This window comes from Meriones unguiculatus, chromosome 9, assembly GCF_030254825.1.
Source record: "Meriones unguiculatus strain TT.TT164.6M chromosome 9, Bangor_MerUng_6.1, whole genome shotgun sequence".
In the NCBI taxonomy this organism is placed as follows: Eukaryota; Metazoa; Chordata; class Mammalia; order Rodentia; family Muridae; genus Meriones; species Meriones unguiculatus.
Genome location: NC_083357.1, coordinates 117,799,842 through 117,825,219, shown reverse-complemented (window position 1 = coordinate 117,825,219; position 25,378 = coordinate 117,799,842). Strand labels below are relative to the sequence as shown.

General features: G+C 52.7%; 1 protein-coding gene across 23 annotated transcripts in view; it reads left to right on the top strand.

Moving 5' to 3' along the window:
* Window positions 1–25,378, top strand: part of Dock9 (dedicator of cytokinesis 9) — a 205,545-nt gene that overhangs the window by 136,590 nt on the left and 43,577 nt on the right. For 5 of the 23 annotated variants that reach the window (XM_060391628.1, XM_060391633.1, XM_060391626.1 and 2 more), the window contains exons 28-40: window positions 2,056–2,202; window positions 2,549–2,632; window positions 3,205–3,316; window positions 3,690–3,731; window positions 5,063–5,241; window positions 5,338–5,451; window positions 8,066–8,183; window positions 12,433–12,566; window positions 13,270–13,467; window positions 16,039–16,153; window positions 18,273–18,339; window positions 19,592–19,639; window positions 21,833–21,969. In XM_060391628.1, coding sequence (XP_060247611.1) covers window positions 2,056–2,202; window positions 2,549–2,632; window positions 3,205–3,316; window positions 3,690–3,731; window positions 5,063–5,241; window positions 5,338–5,451; window positions 8,066–8,183; window positions 12,433–12,566; window positions 13,270–13,467; window positions 16,039–16,153; window positions 18,273–18,339; window positions 19,592–19,639; window positions 21,833–21,969 — 1,495 coding nt within the window. Of the gene's footprint in view, window positions 1–2,055; window positions 2,203–2,548; window positions 2,633–3,204; window positions 3,317–3,689; window positions 3,732–5,062; window positions 5,242–5,337; window positions 5,452–8,065; window positions 8,184–12,432; window positions 12,567–13,269; window positions 13,468–16,038; window positions 16,154–18,272; window positions 18,340–19,591; window positions 19,640–21,832; window positions 21,970–22,406; window positions 22,451–25,378 lie in introns of all 23 variants that reach the window. The other 18 variants (XM_060391642.1, XM_060391639.1, XM_060391641.1 and 15 more) reach the window with 7 other exon arrangements.

Below are 25,378 nucleotides of genomic sequence, written 5' to 3'. Positions count from 1 at the left end.
GATTTCCACACTTGTTTTAATAGACTTTCTGGCAGGGATGCTTCGTAGCGAGTCCTGCCATCAGGAGCATGTATGTGCGATGACCCCGCTTTGAGTGGCATCGTTGATTGGTCGGGAGTCTGGTCCTCTCAGTAAGCAGTAGACTGTTGATCCGTTTTTCCTGCTCCTGTGGCTGTTGTGTCGGCCCCGCTCTGAAGGCTCTCAGCATTGCCTGGGATCCCTCGTGTCCAGGATCCCCTCGTAGGTGGTGGGCACCCGTGCCTGAGGGCCGGCTGGTGTTTGTGGGGGTCTGGAGCTGACCTTCTCTTAGCCCTGCCATCCCAGGACAGAGTGATTGTTGTGCACGGTGAACAAAAACCTTTTAACTTTTCCAGGCAAGCTCTGCTGTTGCTGAGAGTTGGTTACACTCGTATTCTTGTGACTCCATCCTACCTCATTGGGCTCTTGGGTCTGTATGTATTTAGGAAAATGTTCTTGCTGCTGGTTTAAAACTTGCAGTAACTAAAAAGCAAGTACTTCAGTTTTTTTATAGGTTCTGGCATTTAGTACATAAAGTTCCGCACAGTTTCATGTCAGAAAAATGCGGATCCTGGCTTCGGTCTCCAAGTCCAGCCTGCAGGGCGGTGCCCTGGCGGTCCTACAGCAGGCCCAGAGCAGCGGTTCAGCTGTGACAGACCTGACTTTCTGGTTTGGAAAATCATGGGCTGGAAGGCAGTTTAGAGAGGACAGCGTGTCCCCTGCAGGGCCCCTCCTCCCCTCTGGGTACCCAGCCCGGGCTGTTACGTTACTCTGCTCCACAGTGGAGGAGCCGGCGTGTCCTCACAGCGAATCCAGACACAGGAAAAGAGACCGTGAAGGCAGCCTGTTTCTTTCATGATCGGGGCCTGTCGCTTTTCCAGCCCTGTGCCAGAGCTGTCACCTCTGACAGACCATCAGTCGGAGTCTAGCTGGTGGCCGCTGCCCCTGCGCGTCAGAGGGTTGCTCCCCAGAGCGGAAGGAGGGCACTGGGAGGGTGATTAGGACTCTATGAGCTGCTCAGCGTCAGCTTTCTTGTCTGTAAACTGAGGTGCTCCGTCCTCGTGGAAGAACGCCTCCCCTCTGTAAATAGCCGTGTGTGGAATCAGGAAGGAGCAGTGTGCTCTCTCCTGGCAGAAGACTTTTGAGGCCTGGTTGATCTGGGTGTGAGTCGTTTTAAGTTGTGTGCCTAAGCATGCATTTACCTCCCTGTAACACGGAGACTAAGTCGTGAGGAACATGCACGGCCTGAATGGAAAGGACCAGGAGCAGCTGCCTGACACGTGTAAGTGTGGCAGAAGTGCAGCTGATTCCTTGGTACTTTCTCTGGTTTAGGTTGGTGCAAAGAAAGTGGTTTGTGCGGTGGTGTGCACACAGAAGGCTGTGGGCATCGTCGGGGTGTGTGTAGTTCGGGTACTTGGGGCTTCGGCCGAGCCAGTGCTGCCCTGAGGAGGACCAGCAGGGCAGCCCAGTGTGCAAAGGCTTTTACCACCAAGCCTGAGGTTCAGCCCCTGGGCCCCACGTGGTGGGAGCAGAGGGAAACTGAGAGTCGCTCAGTGACTTCCGCACACGTACCTGTGCGCACACAGTGAGCTTGCTCTTTAGGCATTAAATAAAGGATATGGAAATTGGCTGGGAAATGCTTGGCCTGGTGCCCTGGAGGATGCCAAGGGAGCGCAGGCTGCGGCTCCTTCCTGCCCCAGCTCTCGGATCAGAACTATGCACACCTCGTCACATCAGAGCGGGTCTGGAGAGTGGACACGTGTGAGCACAACTGTAGTAGAAATTCGGACACTGCTGTGATGTGATTTTTTTAACTGGGTTAAAGTTTTTCATAGAGATTTCCATTTCCAAGAGTATGGATAAGATAATGTGTTGAAACGTACCAGCCTACATTAGGGGGAGTATAGCTCAGGATACTCAATTGCATACAAGTTAGAACTCTGGCTTTCTATCTGTCTGTTTCTGCGGAGTTGGAGCTGAGGTAGCCGCACACCTAAGCATTACACCGTAAAAGGTGCTTACTCTGAATCCACTCAGCTACTGCGGAACCAGAGGTTCCCGGCCTCCTACCATCACGCCGTGGAGACCGTGGTCAACATGCTAACCCCACACATCACACAGAAGTTCCGAGACAACCCGGAGGCAGCCAAGAACGCCAACCACAGCCTGGCCGTGTTCATCAAGGTGGGGCCCGGGGCGTGTATGGGGGGTCGCTGTATTCAAGGTGGTACCTCGGGGTGGGGGGTCGCTGTGTTCAAGGTAGGACCTGGGGCGTGTATGGGGGGTCGCTGTGTTCAAGGTAGGACCTCGGGGTGGGGGGTCACTGTGTTCAAGGTAGGACCGGGGTGTGTATGGGGGGTCGCTGTGTTCAAGGTGGGACCTCGGGGTGCGTGGGGCCAGGGTCACCTGCTGTGTGCCCTTGAAGTAGTTCACACGTTCACCTCAAAGGATGACGTGGCTGAGCGACTGCAGCCTCGACCCAGGGTTCACAGAGTGAGCTGAACTAATGGCGCTTGGCTTGTTTCCCCAGAGATGCTTCACCTTCATGGACAGGGGCTTCGTCTTCAAGCAGATCAACAACTACATCAGCTGCTTCGCTCCTGGGGACCCCAAGGTAGCCCGGCTGCTGGCACCATTCCCACCTAAACGTGCTCTTCTCTCAGCTCTTGCAGATTTCCTTTCCAATCCTCGCACACTCTGTTCTGCTCTTGGCATACTGGCTCTCACTGGCGTGAGCAAGTGTGAGAAATTAGGAATCAATAGCCCTGACAAGAAATGGGCACGCCTGATGCTTTGTTCTCTTCCAACCCAAAGGCTGTGCTGTTGGCCACAGATCAGCCACGACCTCATGACCTTCCTAGTGGACTATCTTTCTTTCCATCCTTCCGCTTACAATTTTATTTAAATTGTATTGAGTTCAAGTATTATAACCTGCTTAAAATCCTTTTAGACGTAGAGGAGCATAAATATCAAATGCTGTAAGTCTGCTGCAGGCATTACTCATGAAGAGTGTTCTCGGTTTTCACGCAAATCCCTGCAGCCATCACATCTGTAAAGAAACACATGCTAGCTCCATGACCAGGGCTAGCACTAAACACTTCTCTGCCTTGCTTCTAACGGGTGCGTGAGGATCGTGTCCAGCCTGCATTGAGGGGCTCATACCTAAGCGCGCGTTTCTCCCTGCAGACCCTCTTTGAATACAAGTTCGAGTTTCTCCGAGTGGTGTGCAACCATGAGCACTACATTCCTTTGAACTTGCCGATGCCATTTGGAAAGGGCAGGATTCAGAGATACCAAGGTAATGTGTCACGGCGTGGATTCAGCTTTCCATGACGAGCACCATATCATGTTAAATAAGAAAAGTATTGATTCGAACCCATAATTTGATTTTATTCATAAGTAAAAGATGTGTGTGTGTGTGTGTGTGTGTGTGTGTGTGTGTGTGTGTGTGATTTATATTTTAAATATTGTTGATGAAATCTTATGTGGAGCCTGGCTTTTGAGCAAGGTTAGAGACGGCCGTACAGCCGTGAATTGGGCCTGAAGCTTTCTGGGCCCATCAGAAATAAGCATTGTGACTGTTTTTCATTTTAAAAATCTTTTACTTAAATAGCAGAAGTGTCTTATTTACTGCATTTGTTTTTGTTTTGCTTTCCCCTTTTGTAAATTAGCTTTTCTTTCAGCAGCCGAGGAGTTCAGTGACACTCCTGTAGGTAGGTGTGGGTGGAGGCTTGCCTGGCCCTCTCTTCCGTTAATAGCAAGCGACACAAGCGACCACCCCGCTGCTTTGTGCTGTCGTTTATGTAGGCAGCTGCACATGCGCTCAGTGGTCAGTGTCTGGGGAATGGGGGCATTTGCTGTCCATGAAGCTAAGGCATCGCTATCACATCCTGGAGATCCGTTCTGTTGTAGGAAGCAGAACAGACAAAGCCATGTGTGTCCCAGATCACACCCCTCACTCGCACAGCCCCTGCCCGTGGAGGCAGCCGGAGCTCAACATGGCTGTCCCGGGAGCTTTCCGTGTCTGCATGCCACGGCCCGTGGGCCTGTGGGCCCGTGGGCCCGTGGGCCCGTGGGAGACATGTGCTCATAGAGCTGGCCTTGCTGAAGAGATTCTTTGCCTCTTTGCTGGGTCACGGCTGGACTCTGCAGTGAGCCTATGAATCGCTCTCTCCCTGAGAGCCCTCGGGTGCCCGCCGCACGCTCAGTCTGCAGAAACCGTCCACTAAGCCTCGGCATGATGGCTTTGGAGGAGCAGACACTGTCCTTTTTTCCGACGTGTTCTGGGGGGGCTCTGGCCGTGGACTCACAAGGACCTGTCACAAAGGCGTTGATAGTCAGGCCCTCGGGATGTTCCCAGGTGGTGCCTGTCAGCCTACTGTCGGCCTTCCTGGGCTTCTGTGGTCTGGGGTGACCACCCTCCTTGCCCTCTTGCACTGAGGTCGCCTCTGTCCCCTCTTCCGCAGAGGAGCTCACGGAGGCGCTGCTGCTTTCACGCTGTGTGCACTTCGGTTTTACTCACAGAGGGACATTTTAGAAAAGTCCGCAGAAATAACTTACTTGTTCAATGAGAGCAGAATAAATAGGTTACACATTGAGGTATCATTCAAAGTGTATTGACCTTTTCTGGGGCTAGAACAGGCATTGATAGCCAGGGAGTGGATAGCTGAACTCAGGAAATAACTGACCTTTAACGAATCATATGTATTAATTTTCTTTAATGGTGTGGTTTTATTAAATCGATCTATAGTTCTGTTAGTACAATTACTTCTTTTATCCTACAACATTTTTACTGTGATTGTTGTATTCTCTGAAACTTGGCCGGAAGGGCCTCTTCCTCAGTGTTCCGGGCAACTGCTGGGCTCTGCTCTGTGCTCCTGGGAGCATGGGGTGTGCCAAGGAGCAGGGCAGCCCTGCAGAACGGCCCGAGGGAGGCACGGTTGGTTGCCCGTGGCCTCACACACAGGGGGTCGTGTGGAGACGGACAGCGGTGGCCCTGGGCACGGGCAGCGCCAGGCCTTCCTGAGGTCGCCTGCTTTCTCAGATCTGCAGCTGGACTACTCCTTAACGGACGACTTCTGCAGAAACCACTTCCTGGTGGGGCTGCTGCTGAGAGAGGTGGGCACGGCGCTGCAGGAGCTCCGGGAGGTGCGCGTCATCGCCGTCAGCACGCTCAAGAACCTGCTCATAAAGCACTCCTTCGATGACAGATACGCGTCCAGGGTGAGCGCCCCCCAGGGGTGTGCCGGGAGTGGCCCAGGGAAGGAGCCGGCCCACCCCCGCCACCCGCCGGGGCGCTGACCCTGCGTCTCTCTGCAGAGCCATCAGGCCAGGATAGCCACCCTGTACCTGCCGCTGTTCGGGCTGCTCATTGAGAACGTCCAGCGCATCAACGTGAAGGAGACGTCGCCCTTCCCCGGGCACCCGGGCACTGTAAGCACAGCTGCCCCGCCCTCCGCAGTACCCTCGGGGCGGGGCTCTGGGTGACTTGGGCTGCGGGGAGGGTGGTCCCTCTCTTCCGGCGTCGCTGGCCCGCCGCCACTCACCTCTTTGCCTCCGTCCGCACACAGGGTTGTGTGTAGGTGAGCCCAGACCTTTTGTCTTGTAAGGACACAGGTGGCCGCATGTAGAGCCCACGCAGTATGACCCGCTCTTAGTTTACGTCTTATTTGCGTGTGGAACAATCCCATTTCCAAGTGAGATCACGTGCTGAGGCCCCAGACACACAGGAGTTTCAGGGTGCTCAGCACCCACTGCCATCTCTCCCCTTATCCCGCTAACCTCACCACATCACACAACAGAAGCAGACAGTAAACTTTCCACCCTGGCTCTATTAATAGCCTAATTCCATCTGTTCAACAAAATGGGCGCGGGGGGCACATGCCTGCTATTCCAGCACTCGGCAGGCAAAGGGAGGGTTGCAAGTTGAAGGCTAGCCTGGGCTACATGGGGCTGTATCTCAAAATAAGGAATGGGGATTATGGAACAAAAAGCTGGCTTGGTGCTAACCTGTGTCCCTCATTGCTCGTGTCAGCCTCACCTCTGACTGCAGCCCAGTGTCTGTTCCTTGAGCTCCTGATGGTGCCCATTCTATGGGTTCCTGCTGGTGCCCATTCTGTGAGCCCACCCCTGTGAGCCCCTGTTCCTCTTCATTTGTCTGTAAGTCAGTGAGGTCAGGAAGAGGCACGAAGCATGCAGCCGAAATGGTCACTCACATAAAGCAAATAAAATCAGGATTCTTGGAAACAGCCTAGAATTCAAAAGCATTTTTAAAGCACTAATATTCTTGTCATCATCCACGTGCAAAAGGCTTTTTCCTTATTAATATGTAATGATAAGCAAGTGCTCACATAGTATGTATGTGTGTGTATGTGCATGTGTGTCTGCTTGTGCGCATGTGTATGTGTGTGCACAGATGTGTGTGGTGTGTAAAGAGGACAGAGGTCAACATCTTCCTCAGTCCCTCTCCACCTTATTTTTGGGGTGGGGGACAGGGTCTCCCACGGAACCACAGCTCACTGACTAGACAGACTGGCTTCATGCTGAGCGCCAGAGGTTTTCCTGTTTGTCCCATCCCGGTGCTGGGGTCACAGGCACACCCCACCCCGCCCAGCTTTGTGGTTGTTAGGGATCTGAACTCTGGTCGTTGTGCTTGCTCACAGAGCGAAGCCTCCCCTGGCCCATTTCTTGTTCCTAACACTTACCAAAATGTCGTAAACCAAAGCCTGTGCTTTCCTCCCCAGCTCTTTGCCCATGCTTAGAGCCCTGCGCCACACAACTACTGTTGACTTTGACACACTACTGTCCTTTGCCCTTATGTTCTTGGCTATTGTCAGTCTGGCTACCTTGTCATCGCGGTGTGTATTGGGTTGGTGTTGTTTAAGATGTTTGTTTTGTCTGTGTGGGTGTTTTGCGTACATGTATGTCTGTGCACCACATGTGTGCAGTACCTGTGGAAGCCAGAAGAGGGTGTTAGGTCCTCTGGAACCAGCATCACAGGTGTTCCTGAGCCATCATGTGGGGCTGAGAATAACTCTCCAGCCCCCTCACAGCCTCCCCCTTAAATAATTGTAAGGGGATCCAGATCGGAGCACTCACTTTTCTGTTTGCAGTGGTGCAGTGTCACTTGCTGAGCTGCGTCAGCTGGGTGCCTGTCACATGCGTGCCTGCTCACTCCATATGCTTCTGTGAGCAGGGCAATTCAGCACGTGGCCTCCCTGTCCTGTCCCAGCGCTGAGGAAAATGAACAGAAGGTCTTGCTTTGGGGTCCACCAAAGTAAAATCCACCTATTGATGGAACTTTAGAATTCATCATTTCTCCTTGGCAGAGCGTCCCGTCTGAGCATCCCAAGGCCATAGCTGGCGCCTCTGAGAAGGACAGGGAAACCTGACCACAGTCAGAAATAGGAGGGCGCCCTTCTCTGCAGGAGGGAAGGTGGGGGTGTGGCCAGGGTGAGATGGAAGGCCTGTTGGGCGCAGAGAGGAGAGATGGGTGCACAGGAGCAGGCTTCCTCTGCCTCCTCACTTTAGGATCGTGGCCGCCTCTCTGTTCTCCTGCTCTGTGTTGTCTGTGTTCTCGTGTTCTCCTGCTCTCCTGCTCTGTGTTCTCTGTGTTCTCCTGCTCTGTGTTCTCTGTGTTCTCCTGCTCTGTGTTCTTCTGCTCTGTGTTCTCGTGTTCTCCTGCTCTGTGTTCTCTTTGTTCTCCTGCTCTGTGTTCTTCTGCTCTGTGTTCTCTTGCTCTGTGTTCTTCTTCTCTGTGTTCTCGTGTTCTCCTGCTCTTCTTCTCTGTGTTCTCGTGTTCTCCTCCTCTGTGTTCTCCTCCTCTGTGTTGTCTGTGTTCTCGTGTTCTCCTGCTCTGTGTTCTCCTGCTCTGTGTTCTCGTGTTCTCCTGCTCTTCTGCTCTGTGTTCTCCTGCACCATCTTCTCACTTGTGTGCCTTTGTCCGCCCACCCACTGCAGACGCTGAACACATCCTTCCTTCATACTTGAGGGTCAGTTCCTGAGGCCTGTTCAACCATCTCTGAAAATTCCCTCCTCTCTCTGGCAGGTAGTGAAGGATGAACCCCTTGCTGTGCCAGCTGGGAATCCACTCATGACTCCTCAGAAGGGAAACACGCTTGACAGCAGCCTGCACAAAGACCTCCTGGGTGCCATCTCTGGCATCGGTAATGACCTTGCTCCGACTGACCCTGTCCTGTGTCATTGACACTACCCTTACTATCACAGTGAATAGTGAGTTAGGACTGGGGTCTTCTGCCTTGGACGTTCTGTTGTGGTGTCTTCCAACCTGTAGTCAGGATTCCCGTAAATCTGACAGGGCAGCGCAGACACGCTGCTCTGACGCCTTTTGTCGAGGCCTCTGTAGTTGATGGGCTTTAAATCCTCCTGATGCTTTTAGCGGCAGACGGTCTGCAGGTGTTGGGGTGAGGGGAGGCTGGGTGAGTGTTGCAGTCGTTTTCCTAGGTCTGAAGGAGGTAACAGACTGTAGCTGAAACCCCATCCTAAAAAATGCTTTTCAGAAATCTTCTCTTCTGTACTTTTCTTCCAGCCCTATGGGAAGGAAAGCAGATGGCATAAATCAAGACTCAGATAGAGAGGCCTGTCTGTGGGAGATGCACCTATTTCTGTGTCTGACTAATTAAACCGCAGCTTTATAAGGATGATGACGAGCCGCATGGCGGCATTCACAGTCTGAGTCTGCTCTGGTCCCCTCTGCTAACCATGCCTCCTACTGTGGCAGTGGTCACACCGCCCAGTAATGCCACAGATTTGTGGTCAGGAAAACGCATGCCTTTTCACCACTGAACTCACAGGACCAAGCATCCAGAACAAACCCCAAACCCAAACCCAAACCCAGGGACTGAGCATGAGTCCTGAATCGGTTCACACCTTCTCTGTTGTTCGTCCATTATCACATGGAGACAGCAATGACAGGAGACCATGACACGGGGAAGCCCCTGCCAGGGTCCAGACTTACCCTGCACCCCAGTTCTAGTCCTGAAGCGCATTTGTGTTGGAGGATAACCTCATGGTTATATCCCCTTTATAATGTATGTTCTAGTATCTATAAAATTATGCTGACTGCTGGAGTCTCCTGGGGCCTGCATTCATGCTCCAGCCCCACCGTGCACTGGGGCCAGGCTGCTGCTGCCAGTGGGGAGGCCATCTTTACACTGTTTCCCCGAAGTGTGTCAGCGCAAGCTTAGCTCTGACAGGGTGGCTTTGTGTCCGAGCTCCTCCGCCACCCGCTTGCTCCTGTGGGGCATCCTGCGGCCTTCGTGTCCTTGTCTCTAAGCTAGCGCTGTCAAAAGTGAAAGGCTGAGGGTGCAGGGTGGGCGCCGTGGAAATGTCTTCGTTATGGCTAGCTCACTGTGCCATCCATGGTTTGTTAGGCCCAGTGGAAGAGTCTACAAGCCTGGCTGTGTGCTTGGAACTCTCCCCGCCCTGTCCTCTCTGGCCACAGGAAGGCATGGCAAACTGTGGGGATGATCAAGCCACAGCGAGGGCTGTTTGGCTCACTGGATCTGAGAATTCGCACGATGGCGGCAGGAGGACCTGCGCTGCCTCGCACGCGTGCTGCCTGATGTGGTCTCCTCATTCTTTACCGGACTTGCAGAAGCTTAGTGCAGCTGGCTTCTTTACATTCAGCTTTGTCAGCGTGTGTACCTGACGGCACCCGTCCTTGTTCTTAGAAACTTCTTCCAGGGAAGCGCCGCCCACAAAGCAGGCTCCCTGGGTTTGGGTTTGGGTTTGGGGTTTGTTCTGGATGCTGCAGCTGCTTCTCACGGAGCTCCCGATGTCTTCATCCTTCCAGGCAAATGTGAGGAGAGTGTGGTATCGAGCCTTCTGGGGCAAGCCCCTCACATGAGAATTCCTGGATAAAAAGCATTCTGGGATCCCTTCCCTGTTAGGAAACATCCCTCTTAGGTTGAGGGTTCCCCTCCCACCTGCTCCATATTTGGCTGTTGGTACAGATGGAAGCCAGCTGAACCAAGCTTTATTTCATTCATATGTTGTTTAAGACCCTTAAAACTCATTCCCTGGGCTGGAGAGAAGGCTCAGTGGTTAGGCACACTTGTTACTCTTGCAGAGGACCCGAGTTCAGTTCCCAGCACCCATGGCAGTCTGCTGCCCTCTTCTGGCCTCTGTGGGCAGGTGCACATACATGCCGGCAAAACAGCCACACACATAAAAAATCATAATTTTGAAGTCATTTCTTGCACAGGTAACATTATGAAACTCATCACTGTATTAACTTATGAACAGTAATATTAAATTATTAATATTATTAAAATATCACATGGGTAGTAATAAAAATAGGTTTTGGTTGGTTGGTTGGTTGGTTGGTTGGTTTGGTTTTGCTTTGGTTTTGAGACAGGGTTTCTCTGTAGCCCTGGCTGTCTAAGTCTAAGACTTGCTTTGTAGACCAGGCTGGCCTGGAACTCATATCGATCTGACTGCCTCTATCACAGGTGTGTGCCACCACGCCCAGCTTAAGAATAGTTTTAAAAAATACTTCGAAATTTTAAAAAATAAAGTCATTACCTGGCAAGGACACAAACACACATTCTCAGAACAAAAGAAGTAAGTTACTTTTGAGTCACTACATTTGCATCTGTTTGCCTCAAGCTAGAACTACAGTTTGTGATCGGTTTAAAAATCTGAGAATGATGGGCATAGTGTACAGTTCTTGGCCCCATTCACCTGAGTCTTGTGTCCTGCCCCCACTGCACGCCCTGATTATCCCATGGTCAAAGCGTGCAGTTCTTCTCTCTCCCTGGAGGTGGTATCACTTCTTCACAAGGTTTTCACCCATTCTTGTGACATTCTGCATGCTAGGGTCATGCAGCCTTGCATGCTGGGGAGGGAGGAGGATTTACGTGTGTGTCACACATCTTTAATCATCAGGATCATTAGAGGTAATGAACTTAGGCCATTAGGCAGGAAGCAGAGGTGACTTGTTCTGTGCGTCCAGCCGTCCAGCCGTCTATCCATCTGATGTAGCCTGTGTGAGCCAGCCCTTTCTCCCGCTGAAATCTACACTGGCCCGTGGTGTGTTTTCAATAGCGTGTTTGGGCTCGGTTCCTCAGGCTGTGCACACGGCTGCCCACAGGGGCAGGATGTGCTCTGATGACACCCGCACAGCCTCGACTTTCTGCAAAGGCCTGTTGGCTACAGAAGCCAAGTCCAAAGAGTCATTTTGCTGTGCAGTTTATTAATCTTATCTAAGCAGGAAGCCAGTTCGTTTCCTTAAGAAACTCTCCACAGTTCAGAGGCAGAGGCCAGTTCCTACCTTCAGATACTTGGAAAAATTCATTTCTAAGTGAGATTCTCCTCCTTCCTCTTTGAACAACAGACTTTGCCAATATTTCCAGTTTACAGATTAAGGGCAGATCTAGCTGTCATAATAATATTTTTGGTATCTCTAAGTCCACTAATAACATCGCTTTTTTGAATTTACTGTCTGTGTACAGCCCTATGGTTTCCAGCCTTAAAAACAAACAGTGCTTGCACGCCAGCCGCTTAGTAGCTCTTCCAAACCAAAGCGCACGAACTTAAGGAAAACACTTTCGCGCTCTTCTTAGTGACTGCAGCTGGGATTGGTGTCGCGCACACTTGCTGGATATTGACTGTCCGTGCTTTGGAATCACGTTGCTCACTGCCTTCGCTTCTGTTCCGCATTGTTGTCCAGAGCTTGCTTTTTGCCCTAGCAGAATACCGAAATTCCAGCTACTAGCTCTGACATCAGCAGAAGCCAACAGCACAGTCGTCTGTCCCGTGCAGTTTCTGGCCGTGCCAAGAATCACCGTGGGTCCCTAAGTTGTTACATGTCCCATGCGCTTCCTGGAAACCCCCTGGGGCAGCTCCGCCTCCGCTCTGCCCATTATCAGTTCATGACATATCCCTCTTTGATCAAAGGTTGAAGTGGACATATCCTTTTTTCTTTTTGACTCCCGCTCTGAAATAATGTATGCTGCTTTAGTCTGAGCAAGAACAGTAGCTCCAGTATGTGAATTAGCAAGTTTTGTGTGAAAGGTGATTTTGACGTGACCCTGTACTCACCTGATTCTTCAAAAGGTGATGTAACCAAGAGACTGGAGAGCTGGCTCAGGGAGAAGACCACTGGCTGCTCTTGCAGAGGACCCACGTTCAGTTCCTAGCATCTGCGTGTCAGCGCACAACCATCTGTGACGCCCCTGGCCTCCACAGACGCTGCACACGTGTGTGCATACATGTTGGCAAACACGTGCACACATAAAATTAAAATAATCTTATAAATGTGAAATAATTGATAGTAACTCTCAAGCAAAGTTCTTACTTTTAAAAAGCCCTCAAAACAATTTCTCTTAAAACTTAGTACTTACCTTTATTTTGTGCTAACCAAAACTTGTTCTTGCTCTGATTTTCATTCAGCATCTCCATACACAGCTTCAACCCCCAACATCAACAGTGTGAGAAATGCCGACTCCAGAGGTTCCCTCATCAGCACGGACTCGGGGAACAGCCTTCCAGAAAGGAACCCCGAGAAGAGCAACTCCCTAGAGAAGGTGACTTGTGTTTCTGATTACGTGCAGCTGGTGTCACTGCCCCACAGTCTGGTGTTTGTTACCTGTGACCTTTGGGGGTTGTTTAAACTCCTTAGTCAGTGTGCAATAGATGACAAGACTGTGGGATTGTGGGATTGTGGATTCTTCTGTCATCGTCACCATTTGTGTGTCTGCTGGTGACTGCGAGCCAGAGCTTCTGCTTGTCAGGCCAGGCTGTCACGGAGTCCCCTGAGGCTCCTATTGCCAGGGTCTGGGCCCAGGCAGCGTCTGCAGCGAAGCAGGATGGCATCTTGGAGTCTCTAAGCCTCTTAGGTCAGACCAAAACAGATGGCTTCTCAGTCCTGAGCTGCGGCTGAGCCCGGCCACCGCTAACACCTCTTTCTTCCTCCTGAGTCTCTCCCCGACTCTGTTTCCTGCTGCTGCAGCCTCAGCTGTCTGGAACTTCGCAGGAAAAGAGAAAGGTTGATAGTAACCTGAACCCTGGGAGACTGGCATCCCTGGGGCTCTGTGTCCCTAGTTACTTCAAGTTTTCTGCCAGTAAACGGTCGAGCCGTTCGGAGAGCCGTTTCTCGTTCCCAAAACAGCCTCAGCCCGGACTCCGGCCGGCGCCGGCGCCCTTACCTTTAGGCACGCGTGTGCGGGCTGCCCGACTCTGTCTGACCTGCCGACCTTTCCCCTTGACCCCGCCGCCCTCCGTGTGCAGAGGGACCAGCGGCTCCGGAGGCACTCCGCCTATGTCGCCCACAGCGCCGCAGAGGACAGCTGCCAGCCAGCCAGGAGAAACCGCGTCACCATGGACTTCTCCCTCCTGACAGCTGCGCCTCGGCCAGAGGAGACTGTGGCCGCCGCGCCCCTCTGCTCCCCACGGGAAGGACCGGCTTCTCTCGCAGCTCTTGCCTCGGTTGGAGGGCTCGGGGCTCACCGGGCCTTTTACCGCTAGTGGCAGCCTCAGCTCGGCCTTAGGGAGAGGCAGCATGCGTCCCATTGGCTGAGCCTTCTCTGGATGCGTTGGTCCCGGCTGACTACACCTGGAAAGAATCTTTTTTCTATGTTTTTTTTTTTTTCATTTGGTATTTAGCAAAAAAGAAAGAAAAGAAAAGAAAGTTCTTGATATAAATTGGAAACACATCCCGAGGGTCATTTTTAATCCTGTGTCCTTAACGGGAGCTACAAGCCTTTCCCGGTTCGCCTGAGCCTGCTGCTTCCTAGTGGTAAAACGGACCTCTGCCCGCCCTCAGCCCAGCCCGAGCTGCTGCCAGGCCACGCTGACGGCAGACCTCATCACCTTAGGGTGGTTGTGCTGGCGTGCTCCTGTCAACTGTGTCACGGGTGCCCCGGGCGGTGCCCTAAGGGCAGGCCTGAGCCTCAGGAGTCTGGGGCTGGGTAGCGGCCCCACAGGCTCCTGGCTGTTCTTAGTGGGCGCATGCACGACACCTCTGCAGCCCTCCTCCCACCTGGAGCCTCGTGCATGGGGCTTTTCTTTCCTTTCTTTTGCATGAGATTTTACAAGGATGCCACCCTCCCAATAGCATAATGCAAACTGCTATTCGGGTGAGAAGGGTTTGTGCCTTCTGGCTTGTCCCCTGGCAACGGACAGAGGTGCCAAGTCAGAGCTGGATGTGCCGTGGGTGTGTGTGTTAGCCATGAGGGGTGTGTGTGTGTGTTAGCCGTGAGGGGTGTGTGTGTGTGTTAGCCGTGAGGGGTGTGTGTGTGTGTTAGCCGTGAGGGGTGTGTGTGTGTGTTAGCCGTGAGGGGTGTCTGTGTGTGTTAGCCGTGAGGGGTGTCTGTGTGTGTTAGCCGTGAGGGGTGTCTGTGTGTGTTAGCCGTGAGGGGTGTCTGTGTGTTAGCCGTGAGGGGTGTCTGTGTGTGTTAGCCGTGAGGGGTGTCTGTGTGTTAGCCGTGAGGGGTGTCTGTGTGTGTTAGCCGTGAGGGGTGTCTGTGTGTGTTAGCCGTGAGGGGTGTGTGTGTGTGTTAGCCGTGAGGGGTGTCTGTGTGTGTTAGCCGTGAGGGGTGTCTGTGTGTGTTAGCCGTGAGGGGTGTCTGTGTGTGTTAGCCGTGAGGGGTGTGTGTGTGTGTTAGCCGTGAGGGGTGTGTGTGTGTGTTAGCCGTGAGGGGTGTGTGTGTGTGTTAGCCGTGAGGGGTGTGTGTGTGTGTTAGCCGTGAGGGGTGTCTGTGTGTGTTAGCCGTGAGGGGTGTCTGTGTGTGTTAGCCGTGAGGGGTGTCTGTGTGTGCTAGCCGTGAGGGGTGTCTGTGTGTGTTAGCCGTGAGGGGTGTGTGTATGTTAGCCGTGAGGGGTGTGTGTGTGTGTGTTAGCCGTGAGGGGTGTGTGTGTGTGTTAGCCGTGAGGGGTGTCTGTGTGTGTTAGCCGTGAGGGGTGTCTGTGTGTGTTAGCCGTGAGGGGTGTCTGTGTGTTAGCCGTGAGGGGTGTGTGTGTGTGTTAGCCGTGAGGGGTGTGTGTGTGTGTTAGCCGTGAGGGGTGTGTGTGTGTGTTAGCCGTGAGGGGTGTCTGTGTGTGTTAGCCGTGAGGGGTGTCTGTGTGTTAGCCGTGAGGGGTGTGTGTGTGTGTTAGCCGTGAGGGGTGTGTGTGTGTGTTAGCCGTGAGGGGTGTCTGTGTGTGTTAGCCGTGAGGGGTGTGTATGTGTGTTAGCCGTGAGGGGTGTGTGTGTGTGTGTGTGTGTGTTAGCCATGAGGGGTGTCTGTGTGTGTTAGCCGTGAGTGGTGTCTGTGTGTGTTAGCCGTGAGGGGTGTCTGTGTGTGTTAGCCGTGAGGGGTGTCTGTGTGTGTTAGCCGTGAGGGGTGTCTGTGTGTGTTAGCCGTGAGGGGTGTCTGTGTGTGTTAGCCGTGAGGGGTGTGTGTGTGTTAGCCGTGAGGGGTGTGTGTGTGTGTTAGCCGTGAGGGGTGTGTGTGTGTGTTAGCCGTGGGGTGTGTGTGTGTGTTAGCCATGAGGGGTGTCTGTGTGTGTTAGCCGTGAGGGGTGTCTGTGTGTGTTAGCCGTGAGGGGTGTCTGTGTGTGTTAGCCGTGAGGGGTGTCTGTGTGTTAGCCGTGAGGGGTGTGTGTGTGTGTTAGCCGTGAGGGGTGTCTGTGTGTGTGTTAGCCGTGAGGGGTGTGTGTGTGTGTTAGCCGTGAGGGGTGTCTGTGTGTGTTAGCCGTGAGGGGTGTCTGTGTGTGTTAGCCGTGAGGGGTGTCTGTGTGTGTGTTAGCCGTGAGGGGTGTCTGTGTGTGTTAGCCGTGAGGGGTGTCTGTGTGTGTGTTAGCCGTGAGGGGTGTCTGTGTGTGTGTTAGCCGTGAGGGGTGTGTTTGTGTTAGCCGTGAGGGGTGTCTGTGTGTGTTAGCCGTGAGGTGTCTCTGTGGACTTGTATCTTCGGGCTACCTGTTCTCGGCAGTTTGCACATCTGGCTCGGCTGAGGGCTCTTCTCCTCTGAGGGAGAGGTGTGCCTCATGGGACAGAAAACTGACCTCGGTTCCTTTCAGCATCAGCAGAGCGGCACGCTGGGAAATTCCGTGGTTCGCTGTGACAAACTGGACCAGTCTGAGATCAAGAGCCTGCTGATGTGTTTCCTCTATGTGTTGAAAAGCATGTCTGACGGTGGGTAGAATTAAAACAGCTGTTCTCTTTTCATTGTTCTAATTGTTTTAGATGGCATTACTTGAAAATTTCAAATATTTAAGAAAAATTCTTCCTCGTTTCTCGATGTGTATTAATTTGCTAGATGCAGTAGAAATAGAAGCCCTGATGTGAAGAATCAGCTACTTCTAGAAAACAAATCTAAAATAGAAATGGGCTTTTTTAAATCTAGGGTTTAGTATAGTGTGTTTTAACAGTGTTTAGCCTTTTGCTCTTCCACTTTGATGAGCACCTGAGCACTGTGCTCCCTCAGGCTCCCTCCTTTAGTGGCCTGAATCCAGAGCCAGGACTACAGGGTGCTGCTGGCACTGGCTGCCCGGCCTGGTGTGTGTGCTAGCGCCAGCCCATCCAAGCCCAGAGCCCTCCCCCGGAAGCTCACACCCTTAGTGTCAGTCAGGAGTCAAACCTGCCGTAGAGCCACGCCCACTCAGGCAGCCTGCTCTCGCAGTGTGCTTTCTGGAGCCAGTGGGAAGTGTGCCGAGCTTCCCTGAGCCCCTGGATTTCATCTGTAAGAGCACAGTGGTCCATGTGGGCTCCGAGCGAGGGCTGGAGGGCAGCATCCCTGGATACCCGGGCGGCACCCTGCGCGGCCTAGCACGGCTTCTTGTTGTGTGTCTCATGTCTTCCTTGACCTCTGCCCCTGACAAGTGTGCAAGCAAGAACACAGGCCACAGCCGTGGGTCTCTCTGCTCATCCAGGCTCTGGGAGTCGGCCCTTCTTCTGGAGGGAGATCTCTTTGCCCGGTTTTCAGCTTTGTGGAAAAGATAGCTGAAGTGTTTGCATATCAAAGGAGAGTGCTTCTGGTCGAGCGCCCAGCTGAGGGTTTACGCCAGGATTTCAAGGGTGTGTGGTGCTCGGCCTCCCCTTTCACAGTCAGGAATTCCTCCTATAGATGTGGCTGGTTTGCGCAGGTGAAAGGCAGGTGACGGGATGGTCAGCAAGGCATGCTTCTAGCAGGGCAAGCTTGGGAAGAACCCAGCATGTAGGAGTACAAGGGCAGCCAGTGCCAGCAGCACCGTGGAGTCCTGGCTCTGGATTCAGACCACTAAAGGAGGGAGCCTGAGGGAGCACAGTGCTCAGGTCCTCATCAAAGTGGAAAAGCAAAAAGCTAAACGCTGTTAAAACACACTATATTAAACCCTGTATTTAAAAAAGCCCATTTCTATTTTAGATTTGTTTTCTAGAAGTAGTTGATTCTTCACATCAGGGCTCCTATTTCTACTGCATTTAGAGCACAGTCAGTAGAAGCTGCGTGATTCCGTTGCGGAATCCCCATAGAGCACTCTGCAGCCGAGAGCCAGTCTGTGGTTCCTTTAAAGCCCAGAGGCAGGGCTAGAGAGATGGGCCCCACTGTTAAGAGTGTGTGCTGTTCCAGCAGAGGACCTGAGCTCACTTTCCAGCACTCATGTGGCAGCTCATACTAGCCTGTAACTCCAGCTCCAGGGACGAGCTGCTGTCTGGCCTCCAAAGGCATCTACCCGACATAGACACAAGTGATACACATAATTAAAAAGGAAATAAATCAGCCGGGCATGGTGGCACACGCCTGTGATCCCAGCATTTAGGGAGGCAGAGGCAGGCGGGTCTCTGTGAGTTTGAGGCCGGCCTGGTCTACAGAGTAAGTCTAGGACAGCCAGGGCTGCACAGAGTAAACCCTGTCTCAAAAAGCAAACACAAACAAACAAAAGAAATAAATAGAAAATAACTTTAAAAACAGAACAGCATATGTTTTTATTTTCAGCAAATTCCCTGAAGAGGAGGGAAAGGTTCTATAGAAGGAGGTAGAGAGGCTGATTTGGGTTCTTATGGCCTCTTGCATTTAAGAGCACGTTATGTACAAGCTGAATAATTCAGCACTGGGTAATTTATTATTAAAGCTCTGGAGTTGAGATGTCTTGACGTTGAATGAGTCTGCTATGTGTGTTAGCCAGGAGAGCCCCCAGCGTGGTCTGCCTCGGTCAAGTGTAAGCAGGCAGCGTGGAGACCCGCACGCCGGGGTCTCCCCAGGGTCACAGCGAGCAATGGTCTGTAATGTGTGCGACGCATCCTGTGGTTCTGACCAAGTACGTGCTTGTTTTAGATGCCCTGTTTACGTACTGGAACAAGGCTTCAACCGCTGAACTGATGGATTTCTTCACGATATCTGAGTGAGTGGTTTGTCCTTACCTGTCCCCTGTTGATCTCTCCAGCTGGGCGTGTGAGGGACCCTGTCCTCAGGGCAGGAATGCAGCGTGGCACACAGCTTCCTGCATGAGCCGCTCCATAGTGGCCAGCCCAAGGACCTTGTCAGTCTGTCTGCTGAGGCAGCTGTGCCCCAGCCACTTGGATAAAACTGCACAGAATGTGTGCAGTGGCTGCTGGTTTTCTGTGTGAGATCTAGAGCCTGTCTTATGTCTTCAGGAAGAGTTTCTGATTTCCTTTAAGCTCTTTGTTTTTAGAAACACAGACACTTAGCACTGTATCTACAGGTGCTGAGTTCAGGTAGCTTTTCAAATTCAGAATTGAGGCTGTTTTTGAAATTTTACACCTCGTGTTTATCAACCCACAATAACTACAGTCCGCACCCTTGATCAAATGCGTTTTTATATTCATGGTAAAAGAAAAAAGTTTTTCAGTTCTGTTATTGGTTGTTCAATTTGCAATTGAATACGTCATGGTGTAAGCAGCTTTTAGTTTCTTAGTTTGTGTGAACTCAAATCGAAGCCTTCTTTTCTGGGCTCCGTGCATACTGGAACTGAGGGAAAGCCTGTGGGCCCACTGGAGGAATGGTTCAGTCCTGTGAGCACTCCCGTGGCTGACTTCAGCAGAAACTGTCCCATGAAAACCAGGGGGTCTCAGGTTAGCTAACTCTTACGAAAATGCAGGGTTTTTAAGGATTCGAGGTTTGTGGCTCAACTAAAAAACCACAACAGAGAGTTTTGATGCCTGTAAAGGGACCATTTCATATGCTTGATCCAAGAGAGAGCGCTCCTGTATAGATGAGGCAGGCCTGTGTAGACAGTGGCCTGTATAAACCAGGCAGGCTTGTGTAGACAGTGGCTTGTATAGATGAGGCAGGCTTGTGTAGACAGTGGCCTGGGTAGATGAAGCAGGCTTGCGTAGACGAGGCAGGCCTGTGGAGACAGTGGCCTGGAAGGCCCAGCACTCTGAGGCATGCTGGCTTGGAGCAAGGCTGGCCGTCCTGAGCTTTTGTTCTGTTCTGCTCTAGCTGTGACCTCGGTTTTGCGGCCACACGTGGGCTTCTGCTGATACATTAGTGCTTTTCTCTGGGTGAAGAAGGGCCTTCTAGAACGTTCCTGGAGGCCGAGAACTGAGGGCTGGTAGTCAGTGCAGCGCTGCTGTCAGGAGAACAGGGCTGAGCACACTGCTGTCTGACTTTCCCTGATTCCCCTGTTTCAGAGTCTGCTTGCACCAGTTCCAGTACATGGGGAAGCGCTACATCGCCAGGTACCGTGGGGCGTGCTGTGACGTGCTGTCCTGTCCGGGGGGAGCTGTGTGACCGTGCTAATCCATGCCGATGGGCAGCTGGGGTGTGTGTGAGCCGCGGGGGCCTTAGGCCGCTGCCGCGGAGGTGGTCCAGGAGTCTGGCCGGCCTTCCTGTGCTCCGGGGTCTGGCTTTGTCTGCTTTTCCCTGTCAGATTGTCTTTACTGCGTAGCTGCTGACTTCCTCCAGTTCCCCTCCAGCCTCCAACCCTTCACCCCTTCTCTTTTTCTCCTGGACTCCCTGTCCTCCTCCCCTAGGGAGGCCTTGACCCTGGCCCTGCCCCCACACAGAACCACGCCACATTCTCACCTAGCCTCCTTTTTTTTTTTTTTTTTTTCATAATTAAGAGGATGTTTTTATCCTACCTCAAATCTGTGTGACTTTTCACTGGCCTTTGAAATGGAGCTTTTCCTTTCTGACCAGTCAGTGATCTCGTCCCCAGAACTCTGTGGACTCTGTCCCCACTGACCTGCCTGACAGCAGAGAGGCCGCAGCCCCTTCGCTGGGGCTCTTCCTCCCAGCCCCCTTCTCCTTACCAGGCTCTTCCCCTGCCCACAGCCTGTGTGTCTGTGGAGTGTGTCTGTGTCTGGGCGAGGGAGGGCGGGGGTGTCAGTCTTCTAGTATTTTCAACAGTGTGATTACAGGTAAACTGCGTTTGAGAAACTCTGCCGAGCTCTTTTTAATTGCGAAGTATTTTCTGTGGTGTGCAGCAGTGAGACGAGCAGGCAGTAGGAGACACCGTGGGTGTGCTTGGCTTTAAAGCCGTCCCATCCCCGCGGGGATGTAGCAGAGGACTTTTCAGGATCATGTTTCATGTGAAGAAATGAAGGCTGTGTCCTCTTTTAAAAAGAAACACATTTACTGTGAGATCATTTTGCACTTTTCTTATTAATATTGTTTTAACTAAAATGTGGTCATTCTGAAGTTTGCTATTCATAACCTCAATTTTTATCACCACTGTAATCTCACGTTTGTTTCCAAGTGTAAAATGCAAGTATATCCAAGGTGCCTTTTCACCAGTCAGTGTGCCCTGACTTCCGCCCGCCCGCATCGCAGAGGTGGCGGGCCAGGCAGCCGCTAACCACCCAGAAGCCGGGCGCTCGGCGCCGCCTTCTCGGCCATCACATGTCAGCGAGGCCTTCGGAGCCCGCACGGCCGCGTAGGAGAACGCGCCTGAGCTTAAACCGTGACCGAGGGAAGCTGGCAGCTTCTTCCCTGCATTTTAGAACAGCTTGTGAGGTGGTTCTTTCCCCTCCCCATGGCGGACGTAGGGTTAGCGTGTTCAGGAGCCGCTGTGTCACCCGGAAGCCCCTGTATATACTTGCACAGAACATCACTGCCTGCAGCCGGGTGGTGGGAGACAGGTTGCAGTCCATGTCTTTCTTCCTTGTGCTGTGGAGCTTCCTCGGAAACTGTCATGGTCCCTGCCGCATGTGACCAGATCCCAAACCATGACATGAGCGTCGGTGTTTGCCCTGCACAGCAGTGTGGGTGTGCGAACACTGTGCCTTCTCGTTGTCCCTGGGAAGTCACCAGCATGCTGGTGCTGAGGTCCCTGCATGGCCCTGTTCTTGTACACATGGCGAGGGGCACGGTTGGCTGTGGGACAGGGCGGTGGTAGCCCCGCACTAGCCTGTGGTGCCGCGCCGGAGTGGTGTACGGTAGAGAGGGAGCCCGGGAGCGCTAACCTCCACACTTTCTGTTTTCTCCGCTTGACAAGTTAACAAAGCGTGCGGCCTTCCTGCTGGGTAAGAAAAGCTGCCTGACTGCCTGCTTAACCCACTGCATGCGTGGCTCTGCTTCCTCTGGTGACTGTCCGATCAGAGCACTGGCTTGCCCGTGCCGCGCATGATTCGGAGGGCCTGCGGTGCTCCTTGAGTGGCCAGGGTGCTGGCTGCGCCCCACGCTGAGCGATGCTCTTTGAAATGTCGCATCGCGCACACTTCCTTGCAAGGGAAAGGCTCTCTGCCTCGGCTTGGCGTTCGCTCCTGTGAGGCCTGGTAGCTTTGCTGTGTGCTGTGTCGGAGCTACCGGCTGTGTGTCCCTGGCCACTGGCTGCATGTGCCCCAGCTGCCCCCATGCGAGCCACTAATGCCCCACGTCGCTTGGTGTAACGCATCTAACTTTGCCTCTGTCCCGTCTCACTCGTGTTACAGGAACCAGGAGGGGTTGGGACCCGTGGGTCATGACCGAAAGTCTCAGACATTGCCTGTTTCCCGTAACAGAACAGGGATGATGCATGCCAGACTGCAGCAGCTGGGCAGCTTGGATAACTCTGTCGCTTTTAACCACAGTAAGTCCCACGCCGTCCGTCGTCACAGCCATCTCTGTGCCATCTCAGAAGGGAGAGCCCGGCCGCACCGTGCCACGTGACCACCTTGATTTTTCTTCCAGAGCAAAGCAGATAGGAAGAGGAGTGCCCTCAGGAGCGTCCTGAGCAGTGGGGGGACGGCATGTGGAGCCGGCCAACTATGGCGCCGTCCAAAGTGCCCTAACCCAGCAGTCACCAGGCCCGATTTTAAATTTGACGCCTGCATTTGTTTTCTTTTCTTTTCCCCTGTTCCTCCCGGCACATCCGGGTCAGATGGTTTGCCTCTCTCGCTAGGCGCTCGTAGTTGGCCGCGCACCCACACGCTGACATCCCGCCTGCAAACGAACGTTAAGCTCTGAACCGGTTTGTGAGGCTGTGGAAAGCACCCAGTAACCAAGTGACTTTTTCTGTGTTTTCAGTGTGAGAAAGATATCAAGTGTGCTTGGGATTTCTGTAGACAATGGTAAGATTTAATCAGGTCGGGGGCTGCTTCACTTGCAACCAAGACCTTTTCCTTCATCTTGCCTTCCTAACTGCGGGGCTTCCCTAACTTCACCAGAGACTCTCTGCTAGTTGGTGGGACCATCTTTTTCACCTGCTCTGTCGGTCACCCGGATAGCTTCATGCGCTGTTCTAGACATTTCGGTGTTAAACTAGCTAAGGCTTCTCATGGCAGAAAACCTGAAAGGGTCCAGCCCTGCGGCACATGCTGGCTAATATGCCATCTGGGAGTCCCGCTTCTGTTCCTGACAGTTTCCCAAGACTGTCCGTCTTCTCTCCAAGCATGGCGTAGCTAGTTCCTGTCTTAGAAAGTCACAGGCTCTCATTCTCAGCACTGTCTTTAGTACACGACTGTTAATATCGGCCATCGTCTCGAATCACGGTGATCCCATCCACTGTGGTCGTCACACCTCTCCTTCCTGTGGCCCAGGGTAGAGGCCATATTCACACCAGCTTGTGGCTGAACCAGTCCCGAGAAAGCTGACGTGGCGTGGGATGAAAGCACAGCAATGCATCTGTTAGGTGTGGTAGCACTCGGAGGCAGAGCAAGGAGAGCCTACTCTGTGGACCGAACTCCAGGCCAGCCCAGGTTACACGGTGAAACCCTGTCTCAAGAACACATAGAGAACTGGAGATGGTGCAGAGGACCCGGGTTCAAGTCCTGGCCCCCACATGGTGGCTCAGACCCATCTGTAACTCCAGCCCCGGGGACTTCCAGTCTCACACATGGTACACAGACATACACACAGACAAAACATCCACACACATAAAATAAACAAACAGATACTTTTTTAACACACACAAAGTAAAGCAACAGAGCACTACACTTTCCACACTTCCACCTGTAAAGTGAAAGCTCCACCCTCACCCCAGGCTCCAGCCTTCCCGAGCCAGGGTGATGTCCGTCTGCACCCTCCGACTGAGCCTCCAAATTCTGTACGATGCACATCTATGAGACGTTTTTAACCCTTTGTAAGGCTGGAAAAACAAGGGGTTAAAGCAAAGCGAAACAGGAGCTTCGATATTTGTACTTTTCGTTTCCTGTTTCACAGTAGAATACAGTTCCCTGTGGCACGCTGGACTGTTGGAGACCACTTTTCCCAGATCATTTATATAACAGTAGTTTACTGTCTAGGGAAATATGCATAGAAACGTTGGAGGGTCCTTACAGAAGCAGAGGAAGGCCTCGTCCTAGTCACAGGCGCTATCAGCGCCTGCGGCAGCTGGTGAGGGCAACTGGCAGGACAAGATGATGCCGCTAAGCGTTGGGGCTGAGCTGCCTTCTCCTCCCCTTCCTGAGGCCCAGAGAAGGCAGTCCCCCCGCCCCCACGTGGGCATCTTTCCCCATCAGTTTTCAGTGGCGCACTGTCCTCAGTCACACCCTTCTCCGCTCTGTCCTCCGGTCCCTCCGGCCTTTGCCTGTGTCTGCAGTCCCTCTTGCCGAGCCTGTTCTGTTTGCTGCGCTGCCTCTCCCGGGCCTCAGTCTGTCTCCTGAGCTCTGTTTAGGTGGCTTTACCCTTTCCCACCACCACCAGCTCCATGAGGAACTTGGCCAAAACATGCAAAGAGAATGAATGTCTGCTGCATTACGTTATATGGCGCATATGTGTGCATGCATACATGTATGTAGGGGTGTGTGCACACATGCCTGTCCTCTGTCTAGGCTTTCAGCAGAAGCTGGGGCCATGTGTGCCCCTATTTACTGCTTACACAATGCCTTCTGTTAGTCCAGCCAGCATGACAGGGCCCATAAGTGAGCAGCCTGTGGGGACTCTCTCTGGGGTTATTTGTTCCCTTTTGTGAGACCTCCGTGTGGCCGGCAGGGGGCAGCAGAGCCTGTGACCCGGTCCTCTGCAGGCCTGCCTGCCTGTGCGCCTCACTCCTGGAGACTCCTGTGGGCAGCCAGTGGAACACCAGCCTGAAGGCTGTGTGTGTTCCGAGGTCCCCGAGATGGACAAGATGGAGCCCCTCTGCAGTGACCCGTTGCTGCAGGATGAGAGGGGCAGTTCCTGCTTCAAGTTGGTCATCTTGGTGTCCATCCTTAGAAAGGACATAGACACATGACACGGTCTTCCAGTGGCTTCACAGTTAGAGGCTTGTATCTAGCGCCATTTTCAGACTCAGCCAGGCCTTACTCTACGCTACTCCTCAAGAGAAAGCCGATGCCGTGATAGCCCTGTGAGCTGGTCCTTCATGGACGAAGGCCACAGACGCCTCTGAGCATGTTTATTTCCTTATGTGAATGGGGCCAGTAAACTGTATGTCCTTTTCCAATAGACTATAATTCTTTATTGTATAAGCCCAAGTCATCTGTGGAAAAACCTTCTTAGTAAATAAGTGGCAGGGGCCGAATAACTATTGATCACTGTTATTCTTTTACATAAAATGTATTGACACTTCATAAAGCCACATAGATGCCTTTATTAGCGGCTCTCTATTTGAGGGGTCCTCAGGGAAACTCCTTGTCATTCCGTGTTTGTTTACATCCCCAAACTGTTTTCCTGAATTTGTATTGCGATCGAGAACAGGAAACAGTCAAGATGAAAGTACAGATTTTAGGTCCTTAGAGGAAGGCCTTGGAAATGGAGGCACAGCCCGGGAGACTGTCTGCCCGGCCTTCCACCTCACGGGCCCTACATCAGGAAGGAGCGTGCGGCTGTGGGGCGTCCACTCTGCCCAAACCACTTCTGATACAATGCGTTTGTAAACTACCGTGGGGATAATGAAATTTGGCACGGACACGCACGCATCCTCTTCCTGGATGCCTTTGAGATTTTAAAGCACATCTTGGATCTGGGGTGACGGCTGCATTAATGACGTGCTTGTTGTGCAAGCGTGAGGACCCATGAGATTCGCAGTGTGTGTGAAGGCTGCTGTGTATCCGTAACCC